At 44.7% G+C, this 16465-nt stretch overlaps 1 protein-coding gene across 1 annotated transcript in view; it reads right to left on the bottom strand.

Annotated features, from left to right (window-relative positions):
* STYK1 (STY kinase 1) overlaps positions 1–16465 on the bottom strand; it is a 45602-nt gene that overhangs the window by 19372 nt on the left and 9765 nt on the right. The window contains exons 2-5 of the mRNA XM_090043953.1: positions 9998–10107; positions 4399–4551; positions 842–1090; positions 155–336 (exon numbers count right to left, since the gene is read on the bottom strand). Coding sequence (XP_089900079.1) covers positions 155–336; positions 842–1090; positions 4399–4551; positions 9998–10064 — 651 coding nt within the window. The 5' untranslated portion in view covers positions 10065–10107. The remainder of the gene's footprint in view (positions 1–154; positions 337–841; positions 1091–4398; positions 4552–9997; positions 10108–16465) is intronic.

Here is a 16465-nt window from a genome sequence, read left to right as displayed (position 1 = left end):
CCCCACAAAATATTTTGTTTGGTTGTTTTTTATCTTGTTGAAGAATTTGAAAGAAATTCTGTTTTGGCTTGACATAAGGTGAGTATTTTTGCAGATACCTTGGTTCAGCCACCAACCTGAAAAAAACATTATTTCAGCAGTTCCTCAGCCTCACCTTGCGACAGATCCACAGGAAGTTCAAGAGATCCCCAAGAGATGACTCCTTCAGGACCATATAAAGCGGCAGCTGGTCTATACAACACCCCACCAGTTCCACCAGGTTCTCATGCTGGCCTAATGACTGATGGAACTTAATCCTCCCCAGGAAATCCTTCACATCACGGGGTCCAGCTGTGTCTGAAAGCACCAAGGAATAAAAGTATCACCACAAGGAGGCAGTGCAAACCCATGAAACCTCATCAACATGCACCCTGTACATCTTCAACATACAAGTAGGGTTTGGGATTAAATCCTCCTCAGCTCAAGGCTTTATCACAACTCATTGACCTGATACCTAGTACAAGTTGTCCCTTGTCTACATGGACTGCAGCCTCATGCGCCTCAACATGTTATCTAATGCATCATCGTCAGATAGCTTCACCATTGTGTCCCAACAGAACAATTATGCAGAGAAGACAAGGCCAGGGACAGAGGGGCTGGCAGGAAAAAGGATGATACTCCAATGTGGATACATGTGCAGAAAGCAGAGGGTGGGGACTGGGCAGCTCAGAGCCCTATCTAATACTTTCTTAGACAATAAAATAAGTCTGACCCTAGAGAAGAGGGGATATTCCAGTGAATACACATAAGTGGATAAGAGAGAGATGTTTAAAATGCTGCATACTCCCACTACCTCTATTACCCTGCAAGGTTTTCAGGATGACTGCCTTAGTCTTCCCAGGGTTCTCAGTCTGCAGTTCTGCTCTGTAGATGCTCCCATAGCTACCGGTGTGTATCAGCATCAAGGAGCCGGGTGTGAGTCTTTCTCGGGGTATCTGCAGCTCCTTCAGTGTCATGGCAGCAGCTTTTAGCAGGCTCTCCACTGTTGTCTCACTCAGCTGAATGTAAGAGTTCCCTGAGGCATTTGGCTCCTGCTGACTCTCTCTCTCGACTGAAAAAATAAACACATATAAGGTGTAAGTGTTGGGGATGGATGGGCTTTCCTCTTTAAAATACTGGCAAAGGCTTGCAGAAAAGAAACATCTCTTTACAGCACAGTGAAGCACCCAAGACATTTCTAAATGAACTCACTGGCATATCAGAAGCAAGGCCTTTGTACATGCAATTGCCCTTCTGCACCACTTTAATGGAGTTACTGTTTGCACACTTGGCAGCATATTGCGCTTTAATGACGCTGCTGTTTGCATGCGTGGTAGCGTGTTGTGTTTTAAATGACTTAATTACGTGGCAAGATAAAACACCTCCAAGGTGTTTTAGTTTGCTACCTAACAAAGTGTAACAGAGCACAGGGTGCTGGAAACCAACGTGCTCGGGGCTTGGCGGGCTTCCAGTGCCCCATGCACCACCCCCATGCCTTCTCCCACAGCCAGCACACCCAACCACCCTCCTGACACCTTGCCCCAGTGGTAAGCCAGCCATTCCCGGGCAGTTCCAGGCAGCAGAGATGGTGCAGGGGTGCTGGAGCTTACATGCCTCTCCAGCAGTGGGGAAGGAGAGAGAGGGCAAGCTGCCACCGGGTCGTGTGACCCCCCCGCCCCCCGAGCTGTGGGGGACTCTGGTGCTTTCCTATGCGACAGGAGGGCCCCCCAGCCAGTGCCTGCCCACTGGCAGCTGGCCCAGGCAGTCTCAGGAGGTGCTGCAGCCATGGAGGGAAGCACTGGGTCCCACGCAGCTCATAGGCTGTGCAACCCGGCAGCAGTGCATGCAGACAGGCTCCACTGAAGGAAAGAAAAAAGGCAGCAAGGAGCCTGATCTTTTTTTTCTCTTTCTCCCTGAAGCCTGCCTGCCTGAGCTGCATGGGGGTCCTGTGCTTCTCTCCACAGCTGCAGTGCCCACCAGGAACACCTGGGCCAGGAGCCAGAGACCAGGTGTCGCCTGAGGAGGGAAGCACCGGTCTCTCCACAGCTCAGGGACTGCTCAGCCTGCCAGCAGCTGCCCCCACCTCCTCACCGCTGGAGGAGCAGGTAAGAATCAGGCCCCCACCTTTGTGTACAGGCCACAGGAGTTTAGTTCAGTTTAATTCTCTCTAAATTGAAGTGGTGGAAACAGAGGGTTTTTAAAGCCCCATCATTTCAATTTGGGAGAACTAAACTGAATTAAACCCCCATAGCGTGTACAAGCACCCAATATAGCCAAAATAGTGCAGTGCTCTGCCTTAGCCAATTTGCTTTTCCTTCTTTAGAGCTGGTTTGGGTATCTGTATACGGCTTTGCATTAAGACACGCCCTCAATAAATACAGTACCCTGAGGATACAATGGATCTTGCTTTCTGTCCCACTTGACTGAGAGGGAGAAGAAATAGTCTTGAACCCTCTAGTCAGGAGTGCTGGACTCACTCATCAGATCTATAAGACAAACACAGATGCAGCAGAGCTGACAGCTACAGGAAAAGTAGAGACTGAGGTGGCACATGTGGCACAGTGCTTACTTGGCCCCTGCTACTAACAGCCATGTCCAGCAGGGTGCTAAAGCCCTGGGGTGTTCTTTTTTCACCATTTAAAGTGCTTTATTGCCATGAACTTAACAGAATTGCACAACTTTACAGCACTTCAAAAATGGGTACAGCACTTTAAATTAATCCTCCTTAAATGAGGTATGAAATTTGAAGTGATGTACTTTACAACACTTTAGCAACCTACTGCACTTTATATAACTTCTGTATGGTGGTCAAATTTCTGACCAGTGGAGAAGCCCCAGGAGGCTGTGGAGCACCCTCTGCCTCCTATCCCTGAAAGTACAGGAAGGCTCAAAGTCCCCTCTCTCTACCACCACCACCAAACCCTGCACTTCTGTCATGTTTAAGAGCGCTGTAACTTTATACTGCTATAAAAAGCCCTAAATTACAGTGCTATAAAATGTGCATGGAGCACTTCTGTATGGGTTCTATAATAGACCTTCACCCCTCACTAGGCTCACCCCTAAATTCCCAGGCTTGCCAGAATGAAGCAGCTCTGTAATCCCAATCCAGCACAAAAGCAATGCACTGACACCTCTGCTCAGCTATATTTAACTATAAAACAACCCTGGTTTTCTGGATATTATTCTTTTATATCACTATGCATAAAGGACTTTCTTCATGTGCAGAAGCAATAGCTATTTTATTCTGTAAGTAACTGTAGGTAGTTAGAGAAGAGACAGCTGTACGAAGTAGGGCATACTCTGTGCTTTATACTTTTGGTCTTTCTTAACGTAAATATTTCCTAACATAAATATTTCTTTCTGTATGAATGCCAAGATATGGGTTTCTTGCTATAACCTGCTCTGCATTACAGAGTTTTAAGTTTCTACCAGCTGGACCCCTATGCATGAAACACCTGTATCTGGAAATCACATGTATATTTCTTATGCAGTATATGCCCTCAGAACCAGCCTCACTGTGCTCCTAGCCCAGCACCTGGAAACTGAAGCTGTAGAAAACCCTCTGCATTGCATAGTAGCACTAACCTCCAGCAGTGTTAGGCCCAACCTCAGTAGAGTCCTGGCCTATACAGTCCTTAAAAAAAAAAGCAAGAACCTGCAGCATGAAATCACATCCCCTGAAGAACAATATAGAATACTAGCTAAAAGTCTGAATCTATGTTAGGAAAACTTTGGCCCATATTTCTCCACTAGTGTATTTCTAGAGTGGCAATTTTCATGTTTCATAGTTTCTAGGGTCGGAAGGGACCTGAGCAGATCATCAAGTCCGACCCCCTGCCATGGCAGGAAAGAGTACTGGGGTCAAACGACCCCAGCAAGGTGTACATCTAGCCTCCTCTTAAAGACCCCCAGGGTAGGACCCAGCACCACTTCTCTTGGAAGTTGGTTCCAGATCCTAACTGCCCTGACGGTGAAGTAGTGCCTCCTGATGTCTAGCCTAAATCTACCCTCTGCCAGCTTGTGACCGTTATTCCTGGTCACTCCTGGTAGTGCATGGGGGAACAGGGACTTCCCCAGTTGACAAATCTCTGACCTTCAAGCAGTGTTACAGCTGGCCGACACTGTTACTCAGAGCAGGGTTAGATGCTGCAATGGATTAAACACCCAGGTTCCATCTCACTACAAGCCTCCACCATTTCAAACACTGATAGAGTTGTACCATCGTACCACCTTTCCCGATGTGGACAAGACCACAGAAAGCCTAGCTCAGACTTTTCAAATCTCTTACTCCTTGACAGGGTGGGAAGGCAAGAGGTAGTAACTGCAACCAAATCCAGCCTCCCCCTCCCATTCCCCTGTTCTGAACCCCCTGGAGGTTACCTTCATGTCCAGGCAGTACGAGTTGCTGCTGCTGCTGCTGATTTGTCTTCCAGCTTTGGTAACGGAGCCAAAGGATCACACTTAACACAATAACAAAGATGCCCACCAAGAAAACTGGAATGATGATCACTTCAGTCTGGTATTCACGCACAACTGTCAATGCAGAGGAGGAATAGAAAACAATAGTTGGCTGGCCATTGTACTGCTTAACAGTCACGGAGTGCACAAGTAATAATACACTCCAGTAACTTTAAACACAGTGTGCCCTTTGCAATAGGATCAAGGCACCTTTATCAGCTGTTAATCTGATTTCTGCGAGTGTTGCGTATATGAGATTCCTACTGAAAGTCAATGAGATTTCTGCACCTCTGACAATTAGACTACATATTTAAAAATCATAAACAAACAGAAATCATAGAAAAGTCAGGCTGAAAGGGACCTCCAGAGGTCATCTAGTCCAGTCCCCTACATGAGATAGGAAAGGTCGTGTGTCCCCTACGGGGATGAAACCTTGGCACTAGTTTCATAGATGATAGGGTCGGAAGGAGACCTGAGGAGATCGTCATCATGAAGTCCGAACCCCTGCCATAGCAGGAAAGCACCATGCTCTATTAGCACCATGAGCTGAAGAATGCACAATTTTATCCTGTATAAGTGTGTGTGTGTGTTTGTGTATCTATTACATACATACACACACATACAAATAAATATATGCTTATATCCCACAGAGAGAGAGAGAGCGCGAGAGAGAAAGAGAATGATATACATGGAACATTTACATCTAAAATGGACGTGGCTCTGGACATGAGATTGGTCACCATTTTGTTTCAACATTGTCATAGGAGGTGAAGTGAATAACATTAGCCATTAACAGTCAGAAGGTAGTACATGGCTTTAGAGAAGCAGGATGTAATTAAGTGGCTTGCTTTCTGGCCAGGAAGCTCAGGTTAACTTCCATTACCCTCTTGGGTCCCATACTGTAAGTGCTGCTATTCTCATACAAGGTGATGGCAACTCTCAGTACCCAGCTAATAAGAGTGGGTGGGACTCAGCACCTCGGAGGATTGGTCTCTGGAAAAGTATTAGAAGATCCTTAATGACCACACATGGTCAAGGCCTTGTTTTTATGCCTCATCTGCAAAACAGTTCCCCTAAGCGTGCTCTTAAGGTGCTGCTTTCAGTAATAATCTAGAGGGAAGACTTTCCCCTAATGCGTCAAAAGCTGCATGCCTTACAGCACCTGGGTTTTCCATCCTGGTCAAGCTATACCTGCCTATTCTTATAGCAGCTACCACTATTTTTTAGGCACTGTCTTATGTTAGTCTCCCATCAGATACCATCCAGGCCCAACCCCAGTCAATTGTGATAGATCAGCAGGGCTGCAAAGCCAAGAGCTGTGGCATCCCCATGGAAATGCTAGTGCAATGTTTATTACTTACATTCCAGTGCAAAGTAATGTGGTGTACAAAGCTGAATCAGGATCACTCAGAGCTGGCAGAATTGGGATGCCTCCATCATGCTGACCATTGGCTGGGATGTTACATCTCCCATCTTGGTACCAGGAAACCTCCATCCACTATTACCCTAGCATTCCTCTCCTCCACCTTCCCTACTGCCCTATTATAGATACCAATCCAAGAAACATGCTCTAAGTGGTCTATATGTAGTCATATAATTGCAGTTTGGGGCACCTACACACAGTTTGCCATTCAGCTCTGGGTGTGCAAGCATCCAATATGCAAGCCCAACAAGCTGTACTCCAGCCAAACAGGTAGCAGTGCTGTGCCATTACCCAGGTACACATTCAAGGCTGGGTAAGTATTAAAACTGTATCCAGACAAAAATCCATGACTAGCTGTTGTTAGACATTAGATGAGAGGACCCTCCCAGCTTTTAGCTTAAGAGTCCAGAGGCTACAGTATTTGCCCAAGGCATAGGGGACCCAGGTTCTAGGTGCATCCCCAGCCTACAGAGGGTTTGAACCAGCATCTTCCTGCTTGCCATCAAACTGAGATAACCGCTAGGTTACAGGTAAGGTACCAGACAGAGCTCTCCCACTGAAAGACAGCCAAGGGATGGAGATAAATGGGGCCAGGAGGGAAAGACTAAGTCAGAGTATGTGGCTTAATTAGTTGGAGGCTGCCCTTAATGGTTAAGGGCCCTTGCTCCCAATAGGGCAGCTACAGTTCTCTATTCATCTCATCTACTGACTTGTAAATGGCAGAAGCAGTGGGTCACCTTCAAGAGGAGGGCTGGAGAAGGGTCTGGCTAATGCCTAATCTATGGACTGGCAGTTTCAGCCCTATGCTGGGAAGCAGGAAATGCAGATTTGAAATTCCTTGGATGAGGGGTAGCTTAGAAGCTGGTCTCTTGTTCCATTAGCAAGTGCCCCAACCACTAGGCGACTGAGCTAAAACATAGGAGAGCCTTCATCCTCCTCTTCCATCTTGCTTCCGGAAGGTAGGTGTGCAGGGTGACTATTTTGCCACAGGCTCAACAGAATCTGAAACTGCGTGTCTAAGTGCCAAAGACTGCAGTTTTATAGCTGTGTATATGCCATTATTAGACACTTATACAGACCTACCTAACTGCACCTAAGACCCAAATTTAGTTTCTCAGCCCCTCTGTTCAGCTACCTGGAAGTGCTTGAAGTCTCAAGGCACTTACATTTTTCAGCAGTAACATTCCCTAATGTTTCAAGCTGTGCATGTCCATAACCCTCTAAGCCCAGAGCCTGAGCAGCTTGGTGCTGCAATCATACCTATGCCCCATCAGGATGCAAAAACTAGGCACTCTTCTACCTTTCTTACTTGCAAGGCCCAATCCAGTACCTGCTGTCAGAGCACAGCCACAGAATCAGGCCCCAAACAAAACATGGGTAGGGAAGGAGCAATCACAACAACTATAGTCCAATAGCCCACTGAATGGAGCACCTACCCAGGGTAGAAATGACATAGGTGCTATTGCTGTCTCTGCCTAAGGGTATTTAAACCTGTATTGCTCAACTACCAGCCAGTCAAACACTCTTAACAACCAACCAAGCTAAAGAGCTGTCTCTGGTCCTTCTGATGATGCTGTTCTACTATGCATGCATAATAAAGGGTGTATGAGAGACTGAGTAAGAGGATGAGTAAGCAAATAGGACTCTAAAGGTTAGTGATCAGGGCATTCCCTTAGAGGACAGGAGACCTGTATTCCATGGTCTTCTCTGGTAATTAATAGCAAATACTGAAATATCCTTGGAACAATGACTGGAACCAAATTATCCCCCCTGCCAGGAAAATGCCCTAACCTCTAAGCTCAAGAGACATGCTTGCAGTTTCTCTGGCCCAGTGAATACAGAATTATTCCAGGTGATATGGAACAGCTTTAATAGGAGGGGTGGAGAGTACAGTAAACCCTGGAACATGATTTAGTATGGTGTTTAGGGCACTCTTCGGAGAAGCAGGAGGTAGAGGTTCAAACCCTGCACACACACATATGAAGAAATAAACCTATGTTCAGAACTGAGGGGATCCTAACCACTACACTGTTGGAAAAAGGGGTCAGCAGCTCCACCTTCTCTTGTGTTTTGAAGGAAGGGACTAGCATGGGGGCCAAATCCAGGAAACAGCTTGGAGTGCTGAATCCCAATAGGAGATAGAGATCTCCTTGCAGCCTCCGAAAGGGGCTTGAAGACACATCCCTGTTCTCGAAGTTTCAGATATCAGTAACCAGTTATCATGGTTTATCACTTAACAGGCTGACTTGCATGAAACTACATGCTGACAATACTCAACGCCATGGCACCTCAAAGCTAACATATTTAACAATTTCTTTGCCTCTGTTTTCCTAAGTAGGGACCAGTTCAGCCACCTCCCTGCTGGGCCCCCCTCGGGCCCCGGGAGAGACACGCCTGGGCCAGGGGTTAGCGAGGAGTTAGTTAGGGTACTTCTGGAGAGGCTGGACGTGTTCAAGTCTGCTGGTCCGGACGATCTTCACCCTAGGGTTCTACAGGAACTGGCCGAGGTCATTGCGGGACCCCTGGCGTGGCTCTATGAGCACTCGTGGTGCTCTGGTGAGGTGCTGGAGGACTGGAAGAGGGCCAATGTGGTCCCTATCTTCAAAAAGGGAAAAAAAAAGAGGACCCGGGAAATTACAGGCCAGTTAGTCTTACCTCAATCCCGGGTAAGCTCTTTGAAAAAATTATCCTGGCACACATCCAGGAGGGCCTTGCGGGGGAATGCATGCTCAGGGGCAACCAACATGGGTTCATCAGTGGCAGGTCTTGTCAGACCAACCTGGTAGCCTTTTACGATCAGGTCACCAAATCATTAGACGCAGGGGTTGCTGTGGATGTAGTCTTTCTGGACTTCCGGAAGGCTTTCGACACTGTCTCTCACCCTGTCCTCATCAAAAAGCTGGGAGACTGTGGTGTCGATGCCCACACAGTCAAATGGGTTGCCAACTGGCTGGAGGGCCGCACCCAGAGGGTGGTAGTGGATGGGTTCTTCTCGACCTGGAAGGACGTGGGCAGTGGGGTTCCGCAGGGCTCGGTCCTTGGGCCCGCACTGTTCAACATCTTCATCAGTGACTTGGATGAGGGGGTAGAAAGCACCCTGTTCAAGTTTGCTGATGACACTAAGATGTGGGGGGATGTGGGTGCACTAGAAGGGTGCAATAGGCTACAAGCTGACCTTGACAGGTTGCAACGGTGGGCGGATGAGAATAGGATGGGGTTTAACACTGATAAGTGCAAGGTGTTGCACATGGGGAGGAAGAACCGGCACCACACTTACAGGTTGGGGAACTCCCCTCTTGCCAGCACGGAGACGGAAAAGGATCTTGGAGTCGTCATTGACTCCGCGATGAACATGGGCCGGCAGTGTGGGGAGGCAGTCAAGAAGGCCAACCGTACCCTGTCATGCATCCACAGATGCATCTCGAGCAGGTCCAGGGAGGTGATCCTCCCCCTCTATGCGGCACTGGTCAGGCCGCAGCTGGAGTACTGCGTCCAGTTCTGGGTGCCACACTTCAAGAGGGACGTGGACGATATGGAAAGAGTCCAGAGGAGGGCCACTCGTATGATCAGGGGTCAGCAGGGCAGGCCTTATGAGGAGAGGCTACGGGACCTGAACCTGTTTAGCCTCCACAAGAGAAGGTTAAGGGGGGACCTTGTGGCCTGCTACAAACTGGTCAGGGGGGATCAGCAGGTATTGGGGGAGTCCCTGTTCCCCCGTGTGCTCCCAGGAGTGACCAGGAATAACGGTCACAAGCTGGCGGAGGGTAAGTTTAGATTAGATATTAGGAGGCGCTACTTCACAGTCAGGGCGGCTAGGGCCTGGAACTGGCTTCCAGGGGAAGTGGTGCAGGCTCCTAGCCTGGGGATTTTTAAAAGGAAGTTAGATGAGCACCTTGCCGGGGTCATCTGACCCCGGTGCTCTTTCCTGCCAAGGCAGGGGGTCGGACTAGATGATCTACCTAGGTCCCTTCCGACTCTAGCTACTATGAAACTATGAAACCTCGTCCACTTAATGGATCTAACTCTAAGCCATCTAGGCCCGGTTGCTCTGCTTATGAGACCTAATAATGTAAAACAAGAAGTGTCTTTGAATCTTACCACATAATTGGTCATTGCTGCTGCATTCCAGTAGCATACGCGTGAATTTCCTTACATCTTCTGCCATGATGAGCAAAATGTGAGCGTGTCCTTCACCTCTGGAATTTCCCCTGCACACACATGAAGAACATCATCATAAATAACCTAAGATGATAGTATGGCTCATGAACAGATAGGATACAAAGGTCCTTTTTTCCTGTGTCATTGGTTCTAATTTACTCCAGTTAGTAGAAGGAAGTAGCATGGGAAGGCTTTGTGAGTGATATGGGATACCCAGAATCAAATTTCGTTGATCATGTGTCACTGCATGAGTGGAATGTGTTTAAAGCCAAGTTTGTTCTGCAGGGCCATGCAGGAGACTTAAGTATTGTTCAGTCCCCAGAGCTACATGTATAAAAAAAGCCAAGAGCCATTAGCTCTCAAGGTAGAGGTGATATCTTTCATTAGACAAACTAGATTTTTGCAAAAAAAATACAAAAAAATCTTTAATTGCAAGCTTTCAGGCATATACACCTTTCATCAGACATAGGAGAAAACATTGAAGAAATATATGGATTGTATATGGCTATACCAAGAACCATTAGCTTAATTCTAGCCTAAAATTATTTGTGCAAATCACCTGTCAGGTGCCAGAAGAAAAACAGCTGGAATAGTTAGCCTGTGTGGGTGATGACAAGTCAGAAAGACACAGGTTCAGACCCTCTTCTACATGAGGGAGACCCTGGACATCCAGCTTCACAAGCAAGTAGGGCTATGTGTGCACAATATAAGCCAACCTGTGTGTAACTAGCTTGGAGGGGGTACTTATAATGCTATGTAGAGGACCAAATCTGGACCTGTAGAAGTCTAGAAAAAAAATAGAATACACCTGTGTGACACACAGCTCTAGCCAACAAATGCCCTAAGCAGGACATGCAACATTGGACCATGGATCAAATGAAATGGTATTCTTTCCATTAAGGTCTGAAATGCTGATTCCACTAATAATACAACCAGGTCTATAATGAAATTGTATACAAATCTTGATGTGAATCAATACATATATATATTGTTAATATCTACAGGAACCCATTTGTTCTTGAAATTCTATAAAGGTTTCACAGGCAATTCCACCCATTCGGCCAGGACCTTTACATCTGTAATTATATACAACAGCCACATGAACATCCTTAATTGTATAAACATCCTTGCTGGGTGTGCACCATTGATTCATCATCTAGAAACCACTGAATATTGATTTTTAGCTGTTTTGCATTAGTGAAGAAATATAAAGCAGGCAGCGGACACCAGTATATCTGATCCATACCTCTCTGTACCAGTTAAGTGTAACCACTACATCTGTAATTCTATACAGTATTCAGGCATATAATTGATTTATTGGTGTAATGTTGTATCAAAGTTGTTTGACTGGGTATGGCATACCTTTCAATGGCCAATTTACAAATATTTGAACCCCAACAAATATGAGGGCATATCTGACATTTTACAATATCATCTGTACAAGAGCAACATGATCTAGCTGTTTCTTCTATTAACACTGCTTAACCTCTATCCTGTTCCTCTATTGTACATATTTCACATACTATGTCCAAACTGTCTCACCTAAATTCCAGTCATGACACAGCACATCACACAACAAGGTGACAGACTATACCATTGTGAAATAATGACACAACATGCCTCAGGGTTGTAATGCACACAATTGTGAAATACAGGAAGGCCATACTTTACCATAATAATAATTTTTACACACTGATAAACATGCAACTTAAATGGTAGTATCAGTAAACATTTCTGGATATGGAGTCAGGTTTCTACAAAACATCAACTGACTGATATACCTGTATAACGTTATGAACCTTTCAAGACAATATAGCTATGATTCCTTTACAGGGTGAGTTGAATAAAAAATGTCAAAATGATTCTATTAAATTCTATTTTAATTTTAGTTTGAACATTCAATACTTTTCTACTTGATGCAAATATTTCTTTCTGCAAGCAAGGTTGTGTGTGAACTACTGTTCAGGGGAAACTCATGAAAATATTTGTTTACTTATTCCCATGACTTTACATATACACAGTACATGTACACTGGAAGGTGTCCCATTGCTACACTAAGTTTTAGATTGAAAAGATAAGGCGAGAGACACACACACACACACACAGGGTGATACAGAAGGTGGGAAAACAGGTAACTGTGGTAAGTTACAAACTGGTGACACAAAAATGGAAAGTGATAGTTCACTCAAACCCCACAGTAGTGGGAAAAAGTATATAAACCCCTTGAGTGCAGCCCCAACAATGAAGCATTTTTAGTTAAATAAGAGACAGAAAAATATGTGATCAGAGATCCTGGTGTTTTTTTTTTGTTTTTTTTTTTTTTTAAATCAGAGAAATCGCAAATTTTCTGATTTAAAAAACCCCAAAATTCACATTTTTCCATGACTAAAATGAAACACTATATATTGATAGATATATATCATAATAACAGCTTCGCTTTATATATATAAAAAGCAAAGCTGTTATTATTGCTGTTTATATATAATGCCGTTTCATTTTAGTCATGGAAAAATTTAGTTTTTGTGTTTTTTAATATATATTTTTTTATAATTTATACACACATACACATATTTTGTTTCAATTTCCGTTTCGCCAGGACAGCATTTCATTTTGAGTTTTGTTTCATGTCAAATCAGTGCTGTTTCATTTTGTCCAAACTGTTTCACTGTTTCAACGTTTTGCCACGAGGCTATAATGGGGAAGCATGAAACTGCCTATAACCTTGTCATTTCTTGCCTGATTTGAATGAAACTTGCAGAAAAGATAGCCCCTGCTCAGCCCAAAGCCTGCCAAGTTTCAAGGAGATAGGTGCAGGGGCTTCTGGGAACCTGCAGCTCAAACTGTTCAGAGCAAAACTTGCGTCACTTGTAAGTGTGAAGTTAGCAGAAAAAGCATTGTTTGAACTGAGCTTTCTCTATGTTTTTCCGTGCCTCCCCCAGAGCACTGGGATTGGAAGGGACCTCAGGGAAGGATCACAGTCACTGTCCAGCCATACAGTCAATGTCAGAGCAGTCCTTCCCCACTTTTCCCCCCCTCCCTCTCCTTACTTTCAGTTTCCTTGCAGGAAAGCCCAGTCTCAAAACGTTTTGAAAGTTTTGAAATGTTTTGACTGCCCTCATTTTATTTCAAGGCTGTTTTGAAGCCTTTCATTTCAATTTCACTGTTCTGAGCTTGAAACAACGTTGAAACCCAACAGCAGGCGAAATTTTGCACAGCCCTAATAGACAGATAGATATAGTGGTGTATAGCCTGCCCCCCACCTTGGACCTGGACCCAGGCCTGTTCTCCCTCCCCCCCCCACCACATCAGGCCTGGGGCCGCTCACCACTTCCCCCTCCCCTGCTCCACCGGCTCTGGCCACTCACCCCCCGCCCCCCTGCCAGCCATCTCTGGCTGCTCACAACATGCCCCCCATCCAGCTCTGCTGGCTCCACACCTCACCCCCCCGCTCTGGCCACTTGCCACCCCCGCTTGGCCCCTGCACAGACTGACATGCCCTGGGCCCCGCACACCCCTAGAAATGGCTCTGAAGGTATTTATTACTTGTATAAGAAAAGAGATACAGCAGCAGTTGGAAAACCCCAGCACTTCAGTTTTTTATTCTCTTCCTACTTAGCACATTAGCAGATTCACCTGTTTCTAGGGAGTGGCTCCAAACTGAGCAAATCATTAAACAAAAATCAAACAGAAATGTATGGAAAAGTCAGTAAGATCAATGCAAACCTCTCCACACCACCCTTTAAGCAAATAAACTATGTAAACCTACTTCAGATACAACAGGGGCACACATACACTCTCACGCACAAATATATGATGTAGCCACAAATAGAAGCAGGCACTTGAGTTTTCTAATACACATATGGATTTGCATGCATGTGCTCCCATGGACAGACGCAAGCATTCTTCATGGAAACACAGGAATGGAAGAGACTTCCTGAATCATCAAAATGAGTGCCATGCTGTCACTAGGCATCCATGCGGCATAACCCCAGCCATATAATTTACAATGCTCCATGTTACAGCAAATTGATTTGTTTGCTTCACAGAGACACACATAATTAAAAAAAGAACATTTTCAAGGAAATATGTGGATAAGCCCAGAAAAATACACCCATATAGACGCAGACTTGTGCCTAAATGGAGATGTATTTTTACTCTTACAGACGTACACAAAGACAAATTCAGAGAGGTACCTTAGACACAAAGTGCCAAATCCTATTATACCTTTACGTTCCCAAGTGGCCCTTACATAGCCAGGTAAGTGCAATATTTGACATTTACACTGAAATTAAATTCTGTTTTCACCTCTGTAGCTATACTTGTCCCATGTTTCCCTTCTGAATGTGCTCACTAGACTCCATTATGGCTGCGTAGGCTTCAGGATGGAATAGAATCACTCAAAGCTATATGTAACTCTACTTAAGTACCTGAGATTGTAATTAGAAAAAACACAACTAGCAACAGTTTGATACTGGATGAAGAGGAGGAATAAGAAGGCAGGGAGGACAGAGAGCTCTTCCCTCTTTTAGCTCAATAGCTTCTCCTTTCTCCATTTTATTTCAGGCAAGAACACAAATATCTGGGTGATCCTTTTATACCACAGTTCAAAAAAAGGATCTAAAAATCTGCATGAGTGCCAAAAACAGAATTTAAGTGGCTATCTAGGTACTACTTAGTAATGGAAAGGTTAATTCAGATGAGTCCATTTAAATTTTACAAAATCATCCCTCCTGCAAAATCAGACCATTCTGGGGAAGAAATCCAGGACACTACTTCAGTTTTAAAAAAATGGGATAATCTTCTGAAATGCCTCTCTGTATTATTTTCTGTGTCAAGACCACATTGATTCTAATAGTTGGCACTTCACGTGGGCCATTTGTCTGACCTTGGCAGTATTGCAGTTCCTATCTTCCTAAGTTCTTACACATCATCCCCATTTTACAGCCAGGAGGATCAAAAGAGGTTGTATGGAATTTAGCAGCTCCCAATTCCCAGTTGCCTGTTTAATATATTGCCTTGCTAATTGTATAACCAGAGTGAAAGTGACTTCAGAAGTGGGACCTACTCAATCTCCGGGGTATTGAGGAAGAGTTAATAAATGAGCTCTCTGGGGACTGGCTGATTTATAGGATATAGGCACTTTCACTTTTATGTAGCTTGTGTAAATGTAGTTCTGCGTTTACTGAAAGTTATTATCTAGTTAGTCATCAGCTACTTTCCTTGCTTATTTGTCTAGGCTGTTAGCAGGTATCAGACCAATTCCTAACAAGTTAAGCATTCACCTGACATACACAAGTTTGCAATTTCCATTAAGCATCTTCCTACTGACACAGTGGGCAAATATAGGATAGGTTTTTAATGGTGCTTTAATACTGGTCCCTTCAAGGTCAGGGTAAGGCACATCAGCAGAGGCAGAATGAAAAATCTTGCATCTCCCCTCCAATGCTGTATCAGATCTGAGAGTAAACACAGCACTTCTGTCTCCTGGGCTGTTAGGTTAGTACCCACACAATGTTCTCTTAAATAATTCAAAATAAAGTCAAGTTAGATAACTTCTTGTTAAAAGAAATGCAGGAGTATTTCATTAACTGTTACTGTCATCCCAGATAATATGTATATACATAGTAATAATGTGTGTAAATGTGAATTTATGGAGGAGTTGACAAATGGGTAATGAAGATTGATGGTCAGTTTTTTAAAGCAATTTAGGTACCTAGCTCCCATTATGTCAATTGAAATGATGCACTTATCTCCCTCTAAACATCTGGCCCTGATTCTAGAGTAGTCACTTATAAAAACTCTTCTAATTCCCCAGAAACTCACAGACTTTCTGAGGTCATGCACTTTCCTCCCAAACAGAAACCAAAATGAATTCTTATCTCTTGTCCTTGGTTCAGTAAGACTGCCTGAGCTTCTGAAAAAGAGCCATGAGACCACTGAGGTGGCTTCAGTAAACAGAGTACTTGGAACAGCACCAGAGAACAAGGCCAACAACTGACAGTTTTTCAAGTATTTGTTGTACTATATGCAAACTAGCATTCAAGATCAAACCCAGGTAATATATGTATTCAATCAAGGATAGTATTCTAAAGGTTCATGATACAGATCTCTTTAGGGTTCCAGCTTCCCCTCTGTTCAGTGAAGGGTACAAGTCCTAGTGCACACATGTGAGGAAGATAGAAAGCAAGGGCCAAGCTGGTTGTTAATCTTACTCTAATTTAGCGTAGCCTTGGAGAAAGGACTCAACAGCAGGTAAGCGGCTGACTTAGCTCTTGTGTCGTCTTTCCTGTGATCAGTCAAACTGTCTACCTCCCACTTTCATTTCACCTTCCTTCCAGAAACAATCTCCTGTTTGGGCCTGTGAATTCTTTCAAGGCTGGCTTTGATTTTGGTTTGAGCCCCTACTTG

The sequence above is a fragment of the Crocodylus siamensis genome, chromosome 4 (genome assembly GCF_052110815.1).
Source record: "Crocodylus siamensis isolate JL-2025a chromosome 4, ASM5211081v1, whole genome shotgun sequence".
NCBI lineage: Eukaryota > Metazoa > Chordata > Crocodylia > Crocodylidae > Crocodylus > Crocodylus siamensis.
The sequence above is the reverse complement of the archived record's forward strand: the minus strand, read 5'-3'. Positions and strand labels throughout refer to the sequence as shown.